Source organism: Acanthochromis polyacanthus, chromosome 17, assembly GCF_021347895.1.
Source record: "Acanthochromis polyacanthus isolate Apoly-LR-REF ecotype Palm Island chromosome 17, KAUST_Apoly_ChrSc, whole genome shotgun sequence".
Lineage (NCBI taxonomy): Eukaryota > Metazoa > Chordata > Actinopteri > Pomacentridae > Acanthochromis > Acanthochromis polyacanthus.
In genome coordinates, this window is record NC_067129.1 from 18818099 (window position 1) to 18840920 (window position 22822).

Here is a 22822-nt window from a genome sequence, read left to right on the forward strand (position 1 = left end):
GTCTCAAGTTTAACCTGGATGGAGTCAATGATAGCCCCAGGATACACCTGCCCCTCACATATTCACCAGGAAGCCCTGATATAGGCAGGCACTACCGCTCAAACTCCCCCTTACCCTCCATCCAGCTGCAAGCCCAATCCCCTTCAGCCTCTCAGAAGCACCAGGCCGTCCAGGACCTGCCGGCAGCCAATACCTTTGTAGGAACGGGAGGAGACGACAACTCTACCGGCTCAGACCAGTACTCAGATTACAGCTACAAGACCAGCCAGCCGAAGTACAACAACAAGCAGGTATAGTGATCCCTTACAAAATGTACCTGTAGTCTAGATGCTGTGTCTGAGGAGTGGATGATTGGTGTGCTGCATTGTTTGAGTCTATTAAAGAGAGGTAATTTGATTTTAAAACTTACATCTGTTCTTATTTTGTGCAGTAACTTTAAACCATCTCATAGACTGAAAGACTCTCATTTAGGATTGTGTTGCCAACGAGGATAATTTGCTCTGATTTACTTGAAAGACAATTTGAATACTGTGAGGGACATTTGTTGTCATTGTGAGATCAGTCTTAGATTGTAAAAATGTAAGATGATGCTTAAAAATTTATTGCAGATTTGTTGCTGCCACTCCTTTTTTATTTTCATGTTCATTCTCTGCAGAACTGTACATAATATGAGATGACAGATTAAGGAGAGACCAAATGCCTGCTCCAATTTAAAATATACATAAGTTGTTTAAAAATGAAATGACTCTCTCTCCTAAATTCTAGTTGCCACGAAGAAAAAAAATCTGCTCTCACATGGACAATATGAATATGCTTTGGGAATAATGCACAAATGCAATATTGCATCAGTGTTTTCTCTTTCAACGTTTATTTAAACTCAGCCTCATTTATATTATAGGCCAGAGAGAAAATAAGCAAAGGATGGAGGCATACGGTTAAGAAACGTGGATGGAAATTATGATAAAAATGTTAAAAAGGCAAATGAGTAAAATATTTAAAACATTAAGAATAATTAGAGTAATTAAATTTTAAAGCCAATGAATCAACTTAAACAAGAACAGCTGGAGGTAAAATAAACTTAATTTGCCCCAAAGATAAAACAGAGTCACGCTTTAGATTATTCTACTTGTTATTTCAGGCTGCAGGTGCACAGTGAGTGAAACTGGATTTTCCAAAGCTCAGTAAAAACATCCGGCACCTGCAACATAATCCAATCATGTGAGCGTGTTTGAAAACATTAAAAGACAGCAATGAAGTAATGTAAGGGGGTAAAAAAAAAAGAAAAAAGTGTGAAATAATTAAACCCAGTGTCTATCATACTTTACAGAGAGGCAGGTCACCCAACCTTGGCATACACCTCACAGTTATGAATGTTGTAGTTATTAGTGGTAGTAAATCTTAGTGAGTGATCAACAGCATCCAATGACTTAAGAGTTGTAGCTGAGGCATGCATGTATATAATGTCTCCGTAATCTAACTCTAATAGAAAAGTCGCTTCAATCAGCTCCTTTCTACAATGCACAGGAAAACACAATATTACCAGCAGTGACGTGTTGTCTTGCTATTTGTTTTGCTCCCTTGTAACTTCACTGGGGAGGTGAAATTGGATGCACAAAGAAAGTTGCTGCAAGAAAAGAAAAATATAGATGTTGTGCTGCTAAATACCGGAGGTGGCCCATCATATTTAGCTTCCAGCTTGTCAGTGGAGTTGAGCAGGGATGGTCAATTTCTCAGTTACTTACTTGTGCTCTTCTGCCTGACCTCTAGTGCTCTGATCTCTGCAGGTCACTTGCTCTTATCTCCCTGCTCCTTATGCTCTTATCTCCTCTTATCTGTACAACATTTGGCAAGGCTCGAATCGCCATGGAAACAGAAATATTAATAGACTCAGAGGGGATTACGAACAGAAAAATTGTAGAGTCTGGGGATAGAAAGCTAGTGTGTCTCTAGGTTTCTGTGTCATCTGCATCTGTGGGAATGTGCGTCTTGGACTAGACAAGTACAAATGTGTATTTGTGTGTGTGCAGGAGAGGATAAAGTGGACTACCATTATCCTTAAATAGTGTAACATTCTGCGTAATAGAGCAAAATGTCCAGATGTCTCCATCCCACCGGTTAGACAGCCGTGCTTGCGGCATTGAAATGGATCTCTCTCTCTCTCTGTCAGGAAATAATGTACTGAACTCTCACTTAACATTAGCAAAAGAAAAAAACACGCCCAGTGTCAGTAAGAGGCAAAATCAGTATCACATCAAAGAACCTCCAACTCCAAAGGCGGCCTAATACAAGGGCATTCCATCATAAACAACCACATTAACAAACGCAGGAGTGTGATTAACAACCTATCATGAGTGATACCTCTGAACCTCACAGAGTGATAAGTGATATATATTTGTGAATCACACAACAGGGAGATCTAACAATAGCCCGCTACATTCATGTCGCCACTGTGGTATTCAAAGGATGTCCCTTACTTCGTACAGGAAATATTTGACATTGATGTATACAATTTATTTTCATCTGAGATGTGTTGACATGAGCTTTCAAGACACTTCACACACCACAGTGTCATACATACAAAACAGTTTGACACTCTCCAAGGCTTTGCAGATAACGTTTGCCACATAAAAATTAGTAAAAATAGAAGGGGAAAGCATTCCGCCGACTTCTGAACATGTGTAGGTGACACATTTTCTGTGCAAATATCTTCAGAGCCAGTCTCACAGTTGGCTGGTTGGTAGCTTCAGCAGATGCTAGCTGACAGCTTAGGTGATCACAAGCCTTTGTGGGTGGAGTCAGTTTAGAGAACAGTCACCACTGTCTCCTTGATGGACAACATAAGGGACCAAAATGACTGCAAGCCACAGGGTGTGTCTGGGTATTTGTGTGTAGTGCCAATCTCTGCGTTAGTGTGTAGATTTGCTGCTTAGTGAAACAGTGTTAATTGTAACCGTGGCACAGATGTAAGCTATCAGGACTTGACAGTATTGTGTGTGTGGCTTCTCAATATGATAACATATCAGACATGACTCAAGTGATTGACACAAAAAACACAGACAGATGCTGAAGCTCATGTGACATACCTCAGCAGATGTTGTCTCATGTATGGCATCCCCTCTCAAATCAGGAAGAACAGATTGACCAAAATATATAATTAAAGTAACTGCCAAGTGATGTGACAGATGTAGAGTGGTGCCCTCACTTTAATTAACTATGCTACTCTCGACAATGGCTTCTCATTTGGAATATGGTCAGGTGTCTAGGTTTGCACTAAATTTCTGGATATTATGTCTGAAAGTTACAGCTTGCATGTTCACGGATTATGAGCACATGAAATATAATCAGCATTTTGTAGTAAAGTTTCTTTTTTTTTTGCTGTGCAACTGTCTGAAACATGAGCTTTCTTCTTTTTTTCTCTCCCAGACGTCATTTAGAGACAGTTCCCTTACCGATCTATTGTCGGGTAAAGTCTGAGTCAATATTCAACAGAGTGATGAAAAAGATCTGATCTAAAAATTGTAGAACAGACGTGCGTTTGTGTTCTGATACACATATCCTTGTGAGTACCAGTTTGAGACATTAATAGTAAGGGCATGTTTAAAACATGAGCATATTTTATATTAGTTTGGGATTAGAGCTGCAGGAAGGTTTGCATCATGACACAGCATCAGAGTGGCATCATTACAAATATATTTGCAAATCATGAATGTTGGTTTGGAATTATTCTTATTCACAACAACAACTTAAAGTTAATAAGAATAGAAAGAAGACCAATAACACATAAAAATAAGAACAATAGATGTAAATATGTATATTCTTCTGCACATGATTATATATTACTTTACTACAATTATATAGAGAATAATAATTAATTGTGCTGTATTGTGTCAGTATGTTTTATATAGTCGAGGTAACAATATCCTAGAATTTATTTGCATCTACTATGTTGCCCGGTCTTATTTTTCGTGTATTAATTTTGTTATCTATTATAACATGATTATATTTTTTATCAGAGGATAATTTCTTTGTATTGAAGCTTCTTCACCTAAAAATGTTAGCTTTGAGAACAGCCCATAGTGCAATATGCACTGCATAGTGCAATAGTTCAACTGCGTATATTCAAAAAAAAAAATCTTCTCAAAAATTCCAAAACCACAACAGATGTTAAAGATGTCCTAATTAGATCACAGTATTATCTAAGCCTGTGCCAGCTATACGGGCAAAGCAATATTTGTTTTGTTTCCTTCACTGGGAGCTAGTAGCACTATCAATTCAGAAACATTTTGATCTTCTCTCCCAAGACTCTGTAGAGAAATTTTCAGCCCTCTAATTGCTTTAGATTAACCCAGTTTGGCACAGAATTCCTGAAATGCAGTTTCCGGGATATAGTATTGTACAAAAGACATCCTCCCTCTGATCAGAGTTGGGCAAAAAATACCCATTGCCCCACAGTATAGTCATAATAAATCCTTTTTTTCTAAAATGCTTTTCCAAAAACATGAAGCAGGGAATGCCAGGAATAGATATAGACATCCAAAACCCTTAACCACGGTTGTAACCGACGGTTGTCATGTACTGTATGTGTCTAGAACCAATGAAATTCAGTACCATGGACAGGGCTTTTGCTGCCAACTGCTCCAACGCCTCTGTGCAGATGGAGTAGCGTTGCATCACGGGCAGAAACAAAGACGGTAGACCTATGTGAGGCTAATAAAGACCGACTCCATTCCTCTATGGTCCTTTGTCAACATGCTATAGAATTATGCTAAGCAGTTTCATTTGATTTGAAATTCGAAATCTAAAAAGAGGCATATTTTATTATAAGTAGTAAAATCCCACTCACACCGAGAACAGAAGAAAAAAAAATCTTTTACACAGCTTTTTTTCATAAGAAAACATTTTTTAAAGTGCCAATCAAACAAACCCATAATGCTTATATTCTAAATTTAAGCAAACATGATGAAATATCTGCATTGTGGGGTGTTGTAGCTTCTCTGTGCTGAATATGAGAACAGTTCCCTACAGTTGCTTTCATACCGCCTGCACCTGTTTATGTAATATTGCAATTAAAGTGGGGACACTGGGAATTTTCCTCAGGGTCTTGGCAAGTTAAACCATTCTCAGGTGTACGCACACAGTTTTGTTATTGAGCCTGGGTAGGCATTTACATCCAGGAAAATGTGGATTTCAAAGGGATAATTATGAATAAGGCAATATCCTGCTCTGGGTGAATGCATAATGTACAGTATATCATGTGCAATGTGGTTAATGTGAGTAGACAGAGAGAGTTTATGCTTGTTTCTGGATTATTAGGATTGAAAAGTAACCTTATATTATTTTGACAGAACAATATATTAAAATACATAACATATTTGCACAAAAACAGGCTCAAATATAAATTGTCTGTCATGAAGGTTAGTATGTGGTCATGTTAAATCAAATCAACCCTTATAGTTATCATGGAAAATGAACTACCACGCTGTGACACACACGCATCGAGCAAAGAAAACACAGTCAGCTGCACACTTCTAAAACAACAAAGCTGGGGGATTGTGCACCTTTGTAGTTTACTCCCTCATCACCCTTGAATGTGTGATATTGCATGATGGTTGCTGCAGAAACCAATGACTCACATTAGCCATTGGAGCTGATAATTAGCCCTGTTGAGTCCAAAAGCTAGCACCTTTTTTCACACTCTACTTAATGACAATCTTGGGTTTGAACAAAAAAAAAGCCAAGCAAGTGGTAGGAAACACTGAGAATCATGTGTTACACGGCAATCATCACTCCTTGAAAAGCTGTAAATGCATTCTTTATGTGCGTTCACACTGTTGAAGTGCTTTATTTATCCAGATTGGATGAGTATTGTTCTCTTCGAGGCTACTCACTCATCTCCCTTCCTGTCTACAGTTACCTAAAGCCGATCCAGTGGATTCTAAGAGCAGGAAAGGGGGTAGAGTGAGTCACTGTGAGTCTTAATTAACCTGCTTCTTTGTTAAGCAGGGCCCACACTTTGTGAACTTTAGGCATCCCTTTGAGCTGGGATTAGCCCAATTTAGTCCAATACTGCTGTTTGAAGTCAGCAGAGGTGTATTACAGATGGGGCCGGAGGCAAATTTTGCACTTGTTCTACAAGACTGTGACACATTATTCTCTCTTACTCGTACTCAAGACCAGTGAAACCTAGGAATCATTGAAAATATGTCATCTGCATTTCAGCTATTTTCTCGATCTGTCTCTATCTTAGTTTCCAATCTTCCTTCCAGTATTTTTCAAGCAGACATGACGCACACACACAGACACCCACATGCACACACACACACGCGGCTCTTTGTGCACCACATATTTGTCCTGGCTGATTACCCAGAAAAAGGAGGCTGGGAGGAAAGTGAGGTAATACTGGAGTCATTTACGCTGCCTGTACTGCATGTTTTGCCTACAGTTTTATAGTGTAAAAGCATGATTCAATACATTGTGTTGACATTGCAGTGTAGTGAAAATACTGTACACATTTTAGTCACCAGTACAGCTGTCATTTTACAGCTTAGCTTAACATTTTTTCCCCAAAAAATGTTTATAATGCATACAGTAATGTGGTTATTGGGTAAACAAATCAGCTTAAACACACCACAGTGACTTTAGTTCACAATGCAATATATCTAGTACTATGTCTATTTTTATAATTACAGCTTATTCCCTCAGAGAAATGTTGCTAGTACAGTTATATAACTGAATTTCCTAGAAGACACCTACCTTTTTTCCCCAAACTTTATATATATATGACAAATAAGCTGCATATCAACCAATCAATATATCAAATGCATTATATATATATATATATATATATATATATATATATGCTCTTATATAAAATCACTAGAATAATTGCATACTATAAATAATGAATCTATCTTGAAAATGACATTACCTGAGTGCAGTTAGAAAAGTACCAAGACTAAGTTTAAAACACCAACCAAAAAGCTTGTTGAAAGAAATTTGTCATTTTGAGTTTATATAATGTGATATTTGTGTCTTAAGAACAAACACTCAAAGGCTGTCTTAAGAGCAAAAGCCAGTAATGAATGTATGGTTCTTTGATCCACCCATGATGGAACTAAGGCATGGCTGGATCAAACATAGTCACGAAGATGACAGGACCGGAGTCTCAAGAGAAGGCTTTCAAAGCTTTGAATAAACTTTAACTTTCCATCTACTACTGGAAAGAGTGCATAACATAAAGGTACAATACAATGCTGGCTTGTTTGTCATGCCGCATCGTGCATCACTGTGCTTTTCTTTCAGCCATATTTACTGGGTGTGCTAAGTCCGTAGTTTGGACGCGATCATACTTTCAACATTCGGCTAACTGACACAAGAAGCTGGACTGTAGTCTCCAGTTGATGAAATCATCACAGCCTTATAGTCTTCAACAAGAGGGGTGGCTCAGGCATACACTGTCGAGCTGGCAGACAGGCAGGACAGCAACAACTGGTGCTCAGGTAAGTCGCAGACATACAGAGAACAGGTACAACAGAAAAAGAGATGTCGGGCAGATACTGGAACAGACAAACCTGTAACAAGAGGAATGGCCAACTGCTAAAGTACAAAGGTAACATGGCCTGGCAGTGAGCAGCCCCTCTACAAATAACTAATTACTGATGAGTAGCAGACCGGTGGACGGTTGATAGGGTCAGGTGCAGTGAGGACAAACAGTAGAAAGGGTAGAGATGACAAACAGAGAGAAATTCCAAGACAAAAATAGCCAGAGGCTGTATCTCAATGCGTCTAGCGTGTACAGAAAGAGAGGGAAATGGCGCACAAGGCACCATAACTCCTGCTCGACCAAATCTGAGTTTCTGTAGGTGAGCTGCGTGTTTGTGAGTGACACAATTGGACTTTATTAGAAAAAAAAAGTGCAATTCTGTGTGTATGTGGCTGCCGGCGACAGACTGAGTTGCAAGTCTTACTGCATTATAGTGGAGTCAAATACAATGCAATTTTGACTGAACAAGATTTTGGCAAATGTATTTCTGAGATAATACCACAGAGGGATAGATAACAATGGGTTCACTTAGATTGTCAGCACAACAATAAGCTTAGTGTCATCCACCAGTTGTCTGTAAAATACAGGGAAGACTAAATGCGATGCATTTACACTGCTGAGCTACACAGGTCCTCTGGATTGTTAGCGTTTGAACTACTCCCATCCTGACTCACTTGCTTTCCCATTAGAAAGTGAAGCCAAAGACTCCAGAGCCTTTCCATTATTTTCTGCTGAAGCATTGCGTTTAAATACTGTGCGCCTTTAATTTCATTTTGTTTAGGATGGGTGAACACAAAGACTCGACAGGCAACTTCCCTTTGGGACAGTAATTAAATTAAAGAATAATAAAATATTCTTCATGTGTCCTGAAACCATTTGGACTATGTTACAGTGAAAAATATTCTCATAAAAGTTTCATGCAAAAAATTTTTACAAATAAAATACATAAAAGAGTGGCAACATAAAACTTGACAAATCTCTACATAACTGCTTCCCACTTATTCGCCACTGCAGTTTTTCATCATAGAGAGTAATTGCCACTAAATTTGGCCATTATAGACAAACTGCTGGCATTCCTTATTACTATATGCGCGTCAGGCACAAGTGAATATTCATTAGAAACAAACGAAGCAAGTGAAGGTTTCAAAATGATGAATTCAACTGTCTCAAGCCCCTGTGAACTTTCCTGGAGTATTTAGTTTGTAGTTAGTACTTTAAGTTGCTGGTTAATGAGACAAAGAAGAAAATAGGTTGATATGCAGTTTATTTATCAGATAACTGAAGTGAGTGTCAGTCTGTCAATATGAACTAACCCGCCAGGCTACTATTGACAATAAGAAAAATGAGACAAGAAAACTATCAAATAGTTTAACTTTGGATTTATTTCTTTAAATTATTTAAAACATCCAGACAGCAAAGTCTTAAGAAAAGGAAGGAATTGTAGTACTTTCACTTAATCTCTGTAGCAGTGGTCTACAGATTAGGTTTTATGTATTAGTCGCACATATAACTTTGAAACACCCTTGGATGTCCTTCTGATTGCTGACATTAGTAAGCCACACTCGACAAATTACAGTAATCTGCACAAACATGTATATGGGATGTCAAAAAAAAAGTCTGTGGTTGATTTTCTGACTCACTTTCCTCACTTCTGCCTTCAAATCGAAATTTGTCCTTGACCTTCCTGCTGCTGTAGCTCCAGCAGCCAAACCTGTGTAAGTGCATTACAAACAAGCAGGCTTCTTTTTAGACATTTAGCTCACTGACTGAAATAGCCAGCCAAACAGAACAACACCAGAAGCAGCACTACAAAACCAGCACCTCTCATCCAGAGCACAGATGCACTGAATTTTTGAAGTGCCTTTGGAAAAGAATCTATCTTTTAAAATGTATGGGGGAGGCAGAGTAGGGTGCTGTTGGATTGTGCAAGGCTGGGAAAGACTAGGTTTGTGCAATATTAAATTATACCATTCTTTGTTCTGTGCAACATAAGGTAAGTGCAACTGGCGAGAAGGTGCTCATGTTTAAGCAGATGATGAAAATTAACCGAATATAATAACACGACAACAAATGAATCTGCCATAATCGTTTCACTGAGTAAGTTTGGTATCATATTGCCTCAAATCCTTAGACTCCAACCATGTGTGTCTTCTTTAGTGAGTCTGCTCATTGCTATTAAAAATTGTTCCAGGCAGGTGGAAATAGAGGCCAATAATATTCATATAACATCCTCAGACATCCTCTGAAGTGTCTTGCCAGGATAGAGGTGTGCGTTACCTTGAGTTACAATAGACAGAGACGGATGTTTGCTGTGCGATCTGGCTCTGCACAGTATAAAAGATGGCACAGCTCAATAATCAAGACTTATGCGGAAACGCTGGATGCACAGGCTGCCTCCTATGCTCAGCACATTTACTATTTCTTGGCACCCTCCGTGTACCCTTCTGATACTGTCTGTTTTAAGCTCACTTAAAGGCTGGAGCACCTAAGTTACAGGCCACTTCCTAATTATTCAGAGGCCAATCAACTGTCAAAACATGGAGGGACGCTGTTTCTTTAAGGTTGTGCAACTTCGTAAGTCAAATTTTATTTGATGCACGCCATGCTCATTAATATGCATATTTCTGGCTGCACACCAGCAGACCAGTGGCGTGCCAGGCTTATTTGTGGGTTCCAGGTAGTTGAGGGGAGAAGATTAAAAAGTGGGTTGAGTGAAAATGAGAATCCATAGATCACTATGGACACATACCGGTGTACATATTCAGCACCTCAAACCTGCCAGGCAGCAGGGTGCATATTATAAGGCTTCAGTGAAAAGTGTAAATGGGCGCATTTAAACATATCTAATTTAGTAATTGAGCTACTAGAATTACACCAGAATTAACATTCCATGTTAAAAATTGACTGGGACTAGAATTTTACCGTATACAGTATGTTATCTCTGCAGTTTCTTACCTTTCTTGGTGTATACTGCAAATATATTTTCTGTGTACTTAAATCTAGCTGCTCTGTGTTGCTCAGCATTTCTAAATCTGCTACAAGACACTAAGGCTTGACTGACTATTGCTTTGGCTGATCATTGAAATCATATTGTTCTTTGTTTAAAAACAATTTTTGATATAATATGTTAATGTAAAAATGTACTATCATGGCTCTGATGCAGAGATGGATGGCTCTGATCCCTCTCTATCTGTAATCACCAGTCTCGGGTGAGCAATTTCCTGCCCACAGCACTATCTGATTGGTGACGCATCACAAGTAATTGTCTATCAGCACTGAAGGATAAATGCTGGAAAGTCCTCTTTTAATGAAACAGATTTAAAACATAAATAAACGTTGGCATTTTGTTTCGGAGTGCTATTCTGAATTTTGTCACCAAGATTTTTATTTTAATTGCAAATATATATTCAATCTAAATACCAGCAATTTATATCCTTGATTACTAATAATCTGTATTGGTATCATCTCTAAAACCAGCTAAACTATTTAAGGAGTGTTTGTGCACAGTAATGTGTGGCAGGCTTTAAATACAGCAATAGTTTAACACTAATATTTTCAGTGTTTGTGACCATCAACAATACACATAAGTAATAGTCATGCACTGTCCAAAACACAAGTTAAAATAAAACCATGAAAATGAGACATTATTTTCAAACCCCTGTGTGTGCAGATAATATTTCGAGGTTTCTCACTAGTTAACAGAGGAGGCATTGATTGAGAAGGCTTCAGATAAAACCCTTTAACTAGAGGGATGATCAACGCCTTGAGAGCAACACAGACAGCACGGAGGCAAATGACTTCAATTAGCAGGCTTGCCCTAATGAGTGAACCATCCGTGGAACTAGGCCATAAGTATTGATTTCATTTGCACCTCACTCTTAGACTGAATGATCAGAGTTAGTCCTTTGAGACTGGTTGGTCCTGCTGCAGCAGGGACTGGCAGGTACAAATAATGGGCCAAGACTGCACAGGATAAAGCAGTGAACTCCTCAGTGGGTAGAGCACATTTAACATACTTGTAAACTCGTGTCTGGAGATCTCTTTTTTGCACTTAATTTACCTGTAAAAGCTCAAATCAGTATTTTTGCACACATTGTTGTCTGCAGAGACAAAAGGTGATTTTCTTTCTTTTTTAAGCATGACATTATAAAAGTTGGAGAACGTGCCAGCCAAGTGTGCCAACAGTGTAACACTTATTACTTCCAGCTTGCCTATTGTTTAAAACAGATTTCCTGGCATTGTGCACCAGGACTGGTGAGGCATGGCAAGGTAATTAACACTTCAACAGCAGGATGTAGTTTGTCTCCAACCAAAGTAAATGTCTCACTGTTACGGCTTATGACACTGCAACATACAGAACATTATAAATATTAGCCAAATGAGGTAATCATTTGAGGATTTAGTGGTGGACTTTATTTGCCGCAGTATCTCCAAAGATTTTAATAGTCATTGGCACCTTTCATGGACACTGCTCCATTCATCATGTCAGCCTTTATGCAGTTATTATGCTTTAAGCATTTTTAATAATGTGGCAACGTATTGATTTAAGGGCAAAGGGATCTGTGACTAAAATCTTCCTGATGAATAGCAATTGTAACTGAACTTTCCGTGCAGCTCGTCCTGACTGCCAACCACGAGCCCTCTTGATGTCATCAAAATGGTCCGCAGTGCTGACTTGCTCTTTGATGTAGAGGGAAAATAATTAAAGTGATGCAAGTGATCTATATGTATTAAAAAGTGAATGTCTCTCCCTATCGATCAAATGTGATGAAATGTCTGATGAAAAGCCAGTGGTTCACAATGATCTGCTCTCATTTCTGCTCAGCCTCATATGCTGTTTGCGAGTGGCACATGGTCAGATTCCGTCTTTTAAAAAATAAAATAAAATGAGTAACTCCTTTAGGTAAAGCTGTGTGGAGGCTCAGCTCCCTGATGGCATTGCCTTTAGCTGAGATATTATATCACCACACAACCCAGCCTCCTTACCTTCTGCCAGGCAGATTAGTGCTTTTATCAATAAGCAGCTTAGCACCAAAGTGTCCCTCAATAATATGCCATGGTATTTTTTCTCTCTCTCTCTCCCACTGCTTTAACTCCTGGGCTTTTTTTCCCATGCCTTTTGCTCTTACACATTCTCATACTCTCACATTTCCCTATATTCATCTCATCCCCCTTCCCTGCCAAAATTCTCCCCTTTCTGTATTTCTGTAACTCTGGGTATTAACCTCTGACTTAGACAAACAGCGATACATTATGTATTCTTCTCTTCAGGTCACATTAGGAACCTAGACAGGGCCCAGGAGGGCCAGAGAGCAGCATCCCCATCAGACATGCTACCCCATTAGAAGCCTGCAGTGCACCATAAAACCCATTAAGGTCCATTAGGGAAGTACTCTGGCCCACAGACACCTTTAAGGCCAGTCAGCCACAAAGGTGCACAGTTACAGATGGTGTTAAACTTATTTGATTTGTCATTGAAACGCCATGTGTTCTTCAGGCTATTTATTCAGAGCCATGTGTCAGCTAGGGTTGCATAAAAAGCATCATTTTGTGTGGCAAGTGTGTCATGCATTATGCTAAATTACTGCAACACAGCTTCTGAAGTTTTATTGCGACAGTCATATCTCATTAAGTCTCAACCATCCTTGAATTCAGTGATGTTTGGTGACAGCTGTTTTAACTGTACAGCTCTGACATTATTTTTCCAGTTAGCAAACCAGCACACAATGCAAAGTATCGCAATAAATATAAATTAGCATAAGCATTATTGAGCTTGAACAGATCCCAGCTGAGATTTCACTCTGTCTTTTCGCAACCGCCTGAGCACATTCTCCAGCAAATGGCAGCTCTTTTCACCCTCCTTCGATTGGAACAATTGCATACAGCTGTGAGGTTTCAGCATACTGCCTCTCATGTGATTAGAGCCCTGCTTATTATGTTTGATGAGCCTGACCCAAATCTTCCAGAGGCAGACACATTTTTCATGGCGAGTTTTGAAATTCTAAATCCTAGATCAAGTCAAAGGTGAATCCATGACTTGGCCACGGATTGCTATTTCTGTTGCTTTTCTACGGAGGGAATCGGGCATAAAAGAACTGCTGCGACATGCCGTCTACTGTTTGGTCTTTTGGGGGATTTTCATGACATTTAATAAACATTATCAGCAGCTACGAATGTGGATACCAGTTCTAAGGCAATATGATGTGTCACAACATACCCGTCACACCAAAAGTTTACCACATGGAGCTCTACCTAATGAGCGCTTTTTAATTAGCTTTGGGAGAATGCTTCTTTTTATGACAAACTGTTATGGAATTATGATTAATTTCATGTGTTCCATGCTTCTTTTTTTGCCCCACTTTGTTAACAAGTGGGGAACTCAGTTGTTTTTTTTTCTGGAGCCTGTCTCTCATATTTTAATGTTTTTTTAATGTTTCAGTCATTAAATTTTGTATATATTTCCCATACATATGACTATATGGAACATTTTTATAGTTCTGACTGGATTACCCGGTGGGCAAAGCACACAACTACCCAAAAGACCATCTTCTGCAACTTATAATCAGATTGGTATGATGCCAAAAGTGTTCAAAATTGATATGAATTATAACAGATCCTCCATTTTGTGCCCCTGTTCCAGGAACGACTCTGTGATGCCATCTAGTTTTGAAACCTTCAGTGTTTAAGAGCTTAATTGTTTTGACAAATTGTTTCCATTAACGCTAGGTAGTTAGTAGTTAGTCATGTAAGACTGCCACCAACAATTATTCTTATCATCATTAGGTCTGGCAGTTATTTTCTGTAATAATCAGTTGGTTGCTCAGTGTACAAAATGTCAAAAAGTAAATAAAGGCCCATCATTTTCCCCTGAAGCTCAAGTTAGCATGTTCAAATAGCTTCTGTTGTCTGACCAATAATCAGAAACTTAAAGGTTTTGAGTATGCTGTCACCGAAACAGGGAAATTAGATACTTCGTTCTGAAAGGATGATTTCAGTCTTTATTCAAGGAACAAAATTGTTGAAAGTTCATTTTGTCAAGTGAACAATCAATTATTTCTGCTCTAAAGTGCTGGTTGTTTTCTGGGTGAAAATATTAAAACAGTCATGCACAGTTGGGGTAAAAAAAAAAACAAAAGTGTGACACCAGGGCCCCTGGAAGTCTGAGACATTATATATTGTGAAAGGTTTGCACTGAAAGAGTTTCATGGCACAAAATGATTCAAAATCCTGTATATATATATAATATAAAACAGTATATTCTGGTATTTATATGCACATTTTTATTTCCCAAACAATGCCAGAGAAATTGAGATGAGCTTCCTTAGAAGGGAAATCACTTCAAACACATCGCCTAAAGTATTCCATTGTGCAAATGTCTCTTTTCACATTACAAGTGCCTATGCTCGCTTCATTCCTCTTCATTCCCATAATGTCTCTTACAGTGTCATTTGCAGACAATGAATATTTCACTTAGAAGAAGTTATGTAAATCCACATTATTATGAATCTGCAACATTGCATTTTCTCGCTCTCACAAAGACCTTGTAACTCGTAATACGTAGTTAATTGACCAAGAGCCTGCTGATGAGTTAGTGAGCAAAAAAAAAAATCAAGTGATGTGGTCCTGAACTCAGCTGTGTTTGGCCGCGGAATGTAGAATAGTGAGGAAGGGTGTTGACAGGTTTGACTTTCTTCGTATGACCAGTCTACAGAATGACTAATTTAATGTTATCAATGGAATTTTTAAATGCATTGTAAGTTAATGAATGCGGCTGAAACTACAGTAATGTGACCATGCCATTTACATTTGAGATTAGACACTTCACTGCTCATATGCTTTTTAATGGAAAGGAGAAAAGACAGAGGAACAGAAGAAAATTGTCAAAAGGATTTAATCTCGTTAATTTTGATGTGCCCAACATTTTAAAATTTGAATCAGAAGATTATATCAGAATTTTCTCATTCTCACAAAGGTTATACTTAATTACAGGAACAGCCGAAATTTTCATTAACATTTGTGGCATTGTATGACATTAGATCATGTCAGTTTTTCATTTTACCCAGGAACATTTTGACACATCCAACACTTGCAACAGTTATTAGGCAGTTAGACGCAGTTCATTTTATATTTAGATACAACTGTAAGTAGTTCCAGTCACATTGAGTGACTTTTTCACTTTTGAACTTGTTAGAAACTTCTTGAGCAGCACATCTGAATGTGCGAGCAGATGTCTCATATGTGTTTGTCAGTTGTTTTTTTTTCATGAATCAAGTGAGAAAATCAGTGTCGCCTAAGTGTTAGTAGTTAATTAAACCTACCTTTTAGGCAGGTAAGACTCTATTTCTGCTAACAATGCGACATATAGGCACAGAAATAACCATTCAGCTCCTCCACAGTTTGCAGCAATGAGGCAAAATGATAGACTTTAGTGTCCACAATCTCAGCATACAGCTCTCTGTATAACTATATAGTGTCTGTTGTGTAAGGAGTAGTGGAAAAGGTAGCAATTTCATAACATTGTGTTAATGTTGATCACATAGAAGAAATCACATTGATGCTCCAATCTAACTCTTGAAAACAAAGTAAATGCCTTAAAATGTTATATATGTCTTAATATATTTAATGTATTCTTAATGACATAGATTGTATTTGTTACATCTGGCTGCAGCATCACCAATGTGAAAGCATACAGAGGAATGTGGTTTGCATACATAATAAGATAAATAAAAGAAAGATCAATGAATTGGCCATCATGCATTTTAATGAACGTATATGGATGAACGATGAGAAGTAATAAGAGTGATGAAAGGCTTCTTATGTATGATGCCATGTGTGACAGAACAGCCTTTTCTGGGTCCAAACGCTCCTTCTGGAAGGTTTCACAAGATAATTATAAACCAGAGCTTCACATCATTTGTCAACACAACCGTGGCAATGTCTTTTAGAAACGTTGGGATTACAGTTAAATAGTTTTCAATAAACGTGCAAGATGAGGGTCAGTTAGGGAGCTGCAGCACCCATGAGTGCCAAATCTGGGGAGGCAAGTTGCACCATATGGCAGCCTTTGTGGCCCGCACCAATGGAATGCGTGCATCAGAAGTAAAACAGCGGAATGACAATTGAATAGTTTTTTTGAACTCTGATCCATTTGGGCAACAAGGAACAGCACTGCGGCAGGTCGAAAAGACAAGAGCTTCAGTCAACGGCAGCTGAGGCCCGGACCTGGAAACACTATTATCGGAAGGTCGATATGTCACATCTTAACAAGCGGATATGCAGCAGGAGAGAAAGGAAAGGAATAGTGCAGCTGTCGTAAGGCAGAGAGGACTGGAAGGAAACGGTTCTAAATATAACAGAGACTCCAAAGTAAGCGATGGAATCCTTATGGAAACAATCATGACCACTGTTATCATTCAGGTAACTGCACGAGCAGCATAAAGATCTCGCAGTTAGGCGGAGCATTTGTGGACTTTACCTAAACACCACAAACTGTTTGGGTTAATTACATCTGGTGAAGGATGCGTAGAGTCATTACACACTGGGGAATGAACATGCAATATGATTGCCAGCTACACCATGCTTTCTGAGCCAAAGAAAGTGCTTTTTAACCTCCAGCTGAGAGATTTTTTACTGAGGAAGCACCACCACGGTACTCATTACAGAGCCCAGGTTGGGGTAGACGCTCAGCCAATAAAAGTTTGTCGAATTCTGCCTGTGATGCATCCAGGAGTGCTATATCAGCATGCTGCCTCCGCTTCATTGCAGGAGGTACGTATAGAGAAGAAAGAGAGGCATGGTCAAACGGAGCAATAAGCAGCTGTTCTCGGTTTGTCTGATATTTGTATGAAAAGACAACAATTTCATGGGTGTGCCTCATGATTTATTAATCTGCATTTGAAAGAATTGCTAATGTCATTTAGGCATGCCTACAGATAGAAGATTTTCCTTCAGGCTATAGGTTGCTACTGTTACTGGGACATACATTTGATTAGGCTCAGTGAGCATGTCCATGCAGGCAGACACAATTGTGTGTGCGTCTGTGTGTGTGTGTGTGTGTGCGTGTGTGTGTGTGTGTGTGCGCGTGTGTGTGTGTGTTGCACGGAGCGTGCACTGTAGCATGGGCAGCATCCTCGTCTCCAGCAATAGGAGAGAGGGCAGGTGCTGGCAGAGGTTGGAGGATAGATGGTGATGGGTGGTTGGCTTAAGAACGGGGAGGATCGGGGGCTGGGTTGTGGGCCAGATCTCGTCCTTGCAGTTATGAAGGAGAAACAAACTGATCTGACAGTGACAAATGAACCATCTCCTCTTCCCCAACTGCCAGTTTTATGCCTCTCAAACTCCATCCTCGCCCTCAGTCTCTTCTGTCTTCCCCCCACCATTTTCTTCTCGAGCGCCCTCAACCCTTTTCTTATTCGTTCTCACCTACCAAGCTCTTTTTCAGCCTCAGTTTCCCCCTGTCCTACATTTTTACTTTGCTTTTGTTCTCCCTGTGATGCTCTTTCACTTCTTTGCCTCCCACTATTACCTTCCCCATTCTCTTTTTTCCTCTGTCGCTTGAGGAGTCTTGAAGGTTTTTTTTTTTTTTTTTTTTTTGCATTTGAAGGGGTCCTGCCGCATTGTATTATGCAGCAATCTTAGTGGATTATTTAGCCCATTTGATTGATAGACTGATTCCAGCATACCGTAATTACGTCCCTGTTTCTGTTTCATGTCACCAATGCGACTAACGCAGCCTTTAAATACTATAAATTGTGTTGCATGCATCAAAATTTTATTGCATTTGAGTGGAATTGTCATAGCTGGGTGCCATTAACCAGGAGACACTGAAGTAGCACGAAAGATGAAGGCATAGCTCAGCAGTGATTATTGTTGAGGTTTAATGACTGTCTTGGTCCTGTAATAGACCTTCTGGGGTGTTGAAATGAGATGCCAAGCAGAGAAGACAATTAATTGCTTGGCTTCCTTTTGTCCCCGCCCCCATCCCCTGTGTATTGGACTAAAACCTGATAAGATAAAGGCTTAGGGCCACCCTAATACCTTAAGAGACTCCTTTGACTATCTCGCATTTATTGTGGGTGTATTGTGTGAGTTAAGTTGCCTTGTGATGCTATTTGACATAAAAGAAAAAAAACTTCTTTTGTTCTGATGCTTTGCAGCTGCACTTTCCACTGATGGCAAACAGAACAATGCAGAATTAAGAAAAATGCGCTGGATAAAAATGTTTACTTTCGTGTTAAGAAGTCATTTTTACAAGGCGTTCCTTAATAGATTTACCGTGGGAGGAACCGCTGTTGAGTGTATTTCAGGATACTGCGAACACAATGCTATTACAGTGCAATTCTACTGTGATTTGTTTCTGTCTTTGTTGCTTTTCTCTTCAGTGCACAACATACATTTTATTCTAAATATTGATGTACGAAGCAGCACACAAAATGACAGCAAGATAATACTCTGTCCTTTCTTGTGAAATCTGTAGAACTGTGCTTCAGTGACAGATTATAATATAGAGATAATCAAATGGCAAGCATAGCAATCCTTCCGGGCTAATCTGTCTCCATCTAAAAATGCTCGAATACAGTGCATCATTTCCCCAAGTTTTGTAAAATTCATTCGGCGTTATCTGAGATATAATAAGTGATGCCTGAAGGAATGAAGGAATGCTGTACTGTAGGGCCCCCTCCAGCTAATCAGGGTAATTTTCAAATCTGCTCAAATCCTGCTAAAAGCACTGACATACATAATTCTCCCAAGTTCTGTCGAAAGCTGATCGGTATCAAAACATCAGGTCTCCTTCACTGTGATAAGAGAGACACTATTAATTAGAAGTTTCTCTCAAAGGCAAACTTACAAACATATCCCGTTTTCTGTTGCTGTTACCAAAGTCAGTTTAATTTGCTGCTGCAGCTCACCTCTGAGGCGGCAGAAATTGTGGTTAAATATCTGTCTTTGCGTTACTGTTAAAACACATTTTTCATCATGATTAGTCTCATACCGAAGCAAGAGCGATTTCATACCAAGGAGTTGCTACAAATGCCACAACCGTATACACAGTTAAATAGTGGAGTAAACATATTCTGTGGGGGGAAAAAAAAAACAACAACAAAAAAAAAAACGCCACAGTACACACTCTTGTTTATGAGCATTAAAAATGCATTGGTGTTCTAAATCATTATAATGCAAATTCTGAGTCTGTTAAGCAGCAGTACACTGCACACATTAGATGAGTGCAAATCCATCAGGCAGAGCTAAAAAAATACTGTGTAGTGAATGTAATTGGAATAACAAATAGTAGGCTATATTATTCAACATATGGTCAATAACATACAGATTGGAGTCAGAGGGGGGGGAAAGCAAAATGTGCACGTTTGCCACACCATTTCCTTTAGGCAGGCACAATATGCAGTGCCATTAAGAGAACAGCTCGCCACGGGTAATGGAAAATGTGATGAATAATACAACCTCAAATAAATACTGTCAATCAGTTAGAGGTAAAGATTAATAACAAACAAGGCAGCTCTTAATGCCCTCATACAATTTCAATATTTTGCTCGCACATTTATACAGTTTTTGCATATTTTACTCTGACAAAGCCTGCAAACAGCATCGATTTTAAAATCACATTTCTGCCTCTTCTTGCTTTCTGCTAAGTGTCAGTACAAACAAAGCACTTAGAGTGAAGACTAAAGCATTGCAGTGTGGAATTTCAGCTCTCAATATAATGACTCTCAGAGGCTGCAGCAGCTCATACAGGGAAGGATTGTTTCTGGTTTGCAGTCATATGAAATGTCATCTGGAATTTGACAAGATATGAAGAAGCAATCCCCTTTGAGAGCTCCACTGAACCGCACATTTTCTTATATTGTTCTCTTGTTATAATCAAGCCCTTACGGGTGACCCATGTCATTGTGTGATAAAACTAATTATTTGCCACAAGAATTATTGTAGGCTCTGCTGTCTCGAGGTCAGAATAACTGGCAGCCTTCTTATACTATTAAACTGATTATCCTGTGTCACTGGCCAAGAATCTGCACACTGTTGTTGATATCATGGAGCCAGGCAGTTGTCAGGGTTGTTTTCTTATTAGCTCTACGTTGTCACTCTAAGATATTAGTGAACGCTTTTAAATGTGTTTTTGTGTAAATCTCTTCGTGTTTTTTTTTTCTTTTTTCTTTTTAATAAACGTACAGTGGTAACAAGATTAAATTAGGATGTTTGCAGAGAAAAACCAACAGGGTGAACGAATTTTGACTGTTATTTTAACCTATGAAGATGTCGGCATGAAATGCTCTTCCTCTTACTTCGGGGCAGACACTGTTTGTAACACATCTGCTCATTTATTTATTTGCAACTGTCATGGGTTTGCAGACATCTGGCTCATTTTTGGATGCGGGTCTTTTTAGAGCATTCCCTTAGGCACTTGTCCATTTTTATTTCTGACTTCATTCTGCCCTTTGTTACCTTCACAGTTTAACTACCGTGGTTAAATGTAATTAGGGTTAGCTAGCAACCGAAATGGTAAAAAACATTCCTTCTTTCCCTTTGATGTCTTGCTCACAGTTGCACTTTATGTTTGAGTGTGAAAAAAATCACAGTGCCCCAATCAGATCATAGCATTACTTGCTATTTCTGTGATAAATACGTCTGTAACATTCTGCTAGTTCGTAGAGTGAAGATCAATAGGTGTCAGTTGTTCAAACCCGAGCTTTTCTTTGTTTTCTTGTTTGGTTTTTATATTATAATGTATAATTCATGCGTTCACAAACGATCCTGCCTCAGCCTGTGAATTGTCTTTATTTACACAGCAACGGACTGTTAATGAAACAGGCCTGCCGAGGCTTGAATGTCAGGTTCCAGCTGTTGAAAGCGTTCGGTGGCACAGCTGGAGTAGGCTTGAATTTAAGGATTCCTTTTGCCCGGCGCATTGATATTTCCATGGCTGCACAGTTTCAGCTCGAGGACATCCTACAGTTGGACAATTGTTCAGCTTCCACTTCAGTTAGGACAGTATGCATCCATTGCAGCTGCACACCCAAAACTACAATTGTGAATACCCTCTTTCAAATCTGCATCTCATATTGTCAAATTAAGTATGCGTCTGTCAAAGTGTTAACATGGTAAGCATGCTGTTGCTGTTTATAACTTCAGAAGTCCAGCAAAATGTATTCAGAGTCACAGAAGGTGTTTTACATTCTCAAACACTCGAGTTCAGTGGAGACTAACCGGGGGACACAAATTCTGCCCTAAATCGGGTTGCAGCAGCAGCAGCAATATTTTGTTTCTTTCCAAATATGATACAAAACGAAGCCATTTATTAGATGAAATTAAACAGAGATATTTACCATATAAAAGCTTAATTTTTTAACTGCCTTTTTTGCCTGAGGGGAATTTTATTAAATAATCATATTGTGCATTTCTTAATAGGGTCAAACTAGGAACACAACAAGCCTGCACCTGTTTGCAAAACTTAAAAATTGCAGTTTCTTCTCACACCGTGTTCAAATTTAGCCAACACAGTTAAATGAGCAACTGTGATTCGTATTTTTCATGGCTGTCACAGTGCAACTTCCTCTGCATTTAAAAATGTGATGCTTGAGGCACTAGATGCAGTGAAACTTGACACTTAAATTGAGCAAAACCTTGGGAAAACGCTACTTCATCACGGGTGCTGCAGCCCTCTGGGGATATGTGATATGCACAATTTAGGAAGCAGAAAACTGACATCCAACCAGGACTAAATTTTTTACCAATTACAGTTTGGTGGCTATTTATTTGGACTCCGCATAGACCACACAATGGTTGCCCTGAAAATGCGACAGTATCGCCAGCCATCATGTGTTTTGGTTATTGAAAGGTTCCATCAGCTCCAGGAGAACAAATAAACAGGTATTGCTGTTCTCCCTGTGTGGTTTGCTGAAGCCAGGAAAGCTTACCTTGGATATGAAGAAAGTAGTCTGCTTTTGAGCCAGTGGTGAACACAAAAAACCCCCAGATCTATGATTGCTTGATTTGCACAGGTGATACACACTCACTACAGTGTATTTGTTATCTGACAGGAGCTGCTTATATCCTCTCTGACACGTGCGCTTCCTTTGACTATTTCCACCCTGTTAACTGGGTAGCCGACAGTCTGCAGAGATGGATAAGCTCAACTATAATATATCAGGAACCTGAACATTTCAGGATCTGTTTGTGAAAGCCCCAAGAATATGTTAGAAGGACTCAGATGCATTTAATAGTGTTTTTGTATGTGCTGGATAAGCATATGTCTTAAATCAATGT

General features: G+C 39.1%; 1 protein-coding gene across 1 annotated transcript in view; it reads left to right on the forward strand.

Annotated features, from left to right (window-relative positions):
- The window catches only part of LOC110956308 (protocadherin-1-like), an 83651-nt gene that overhangs the window by 12041 nt on the left and 48788 nt on the right, over positions 1–22822 (forward strand). The window contains 1 exon segment of the mRNA XM_022201684.2: positions 1–290. Within this exon segment, the coding sequence (XP_022057376.2) occupies positions 1–290 (290 nt within the window).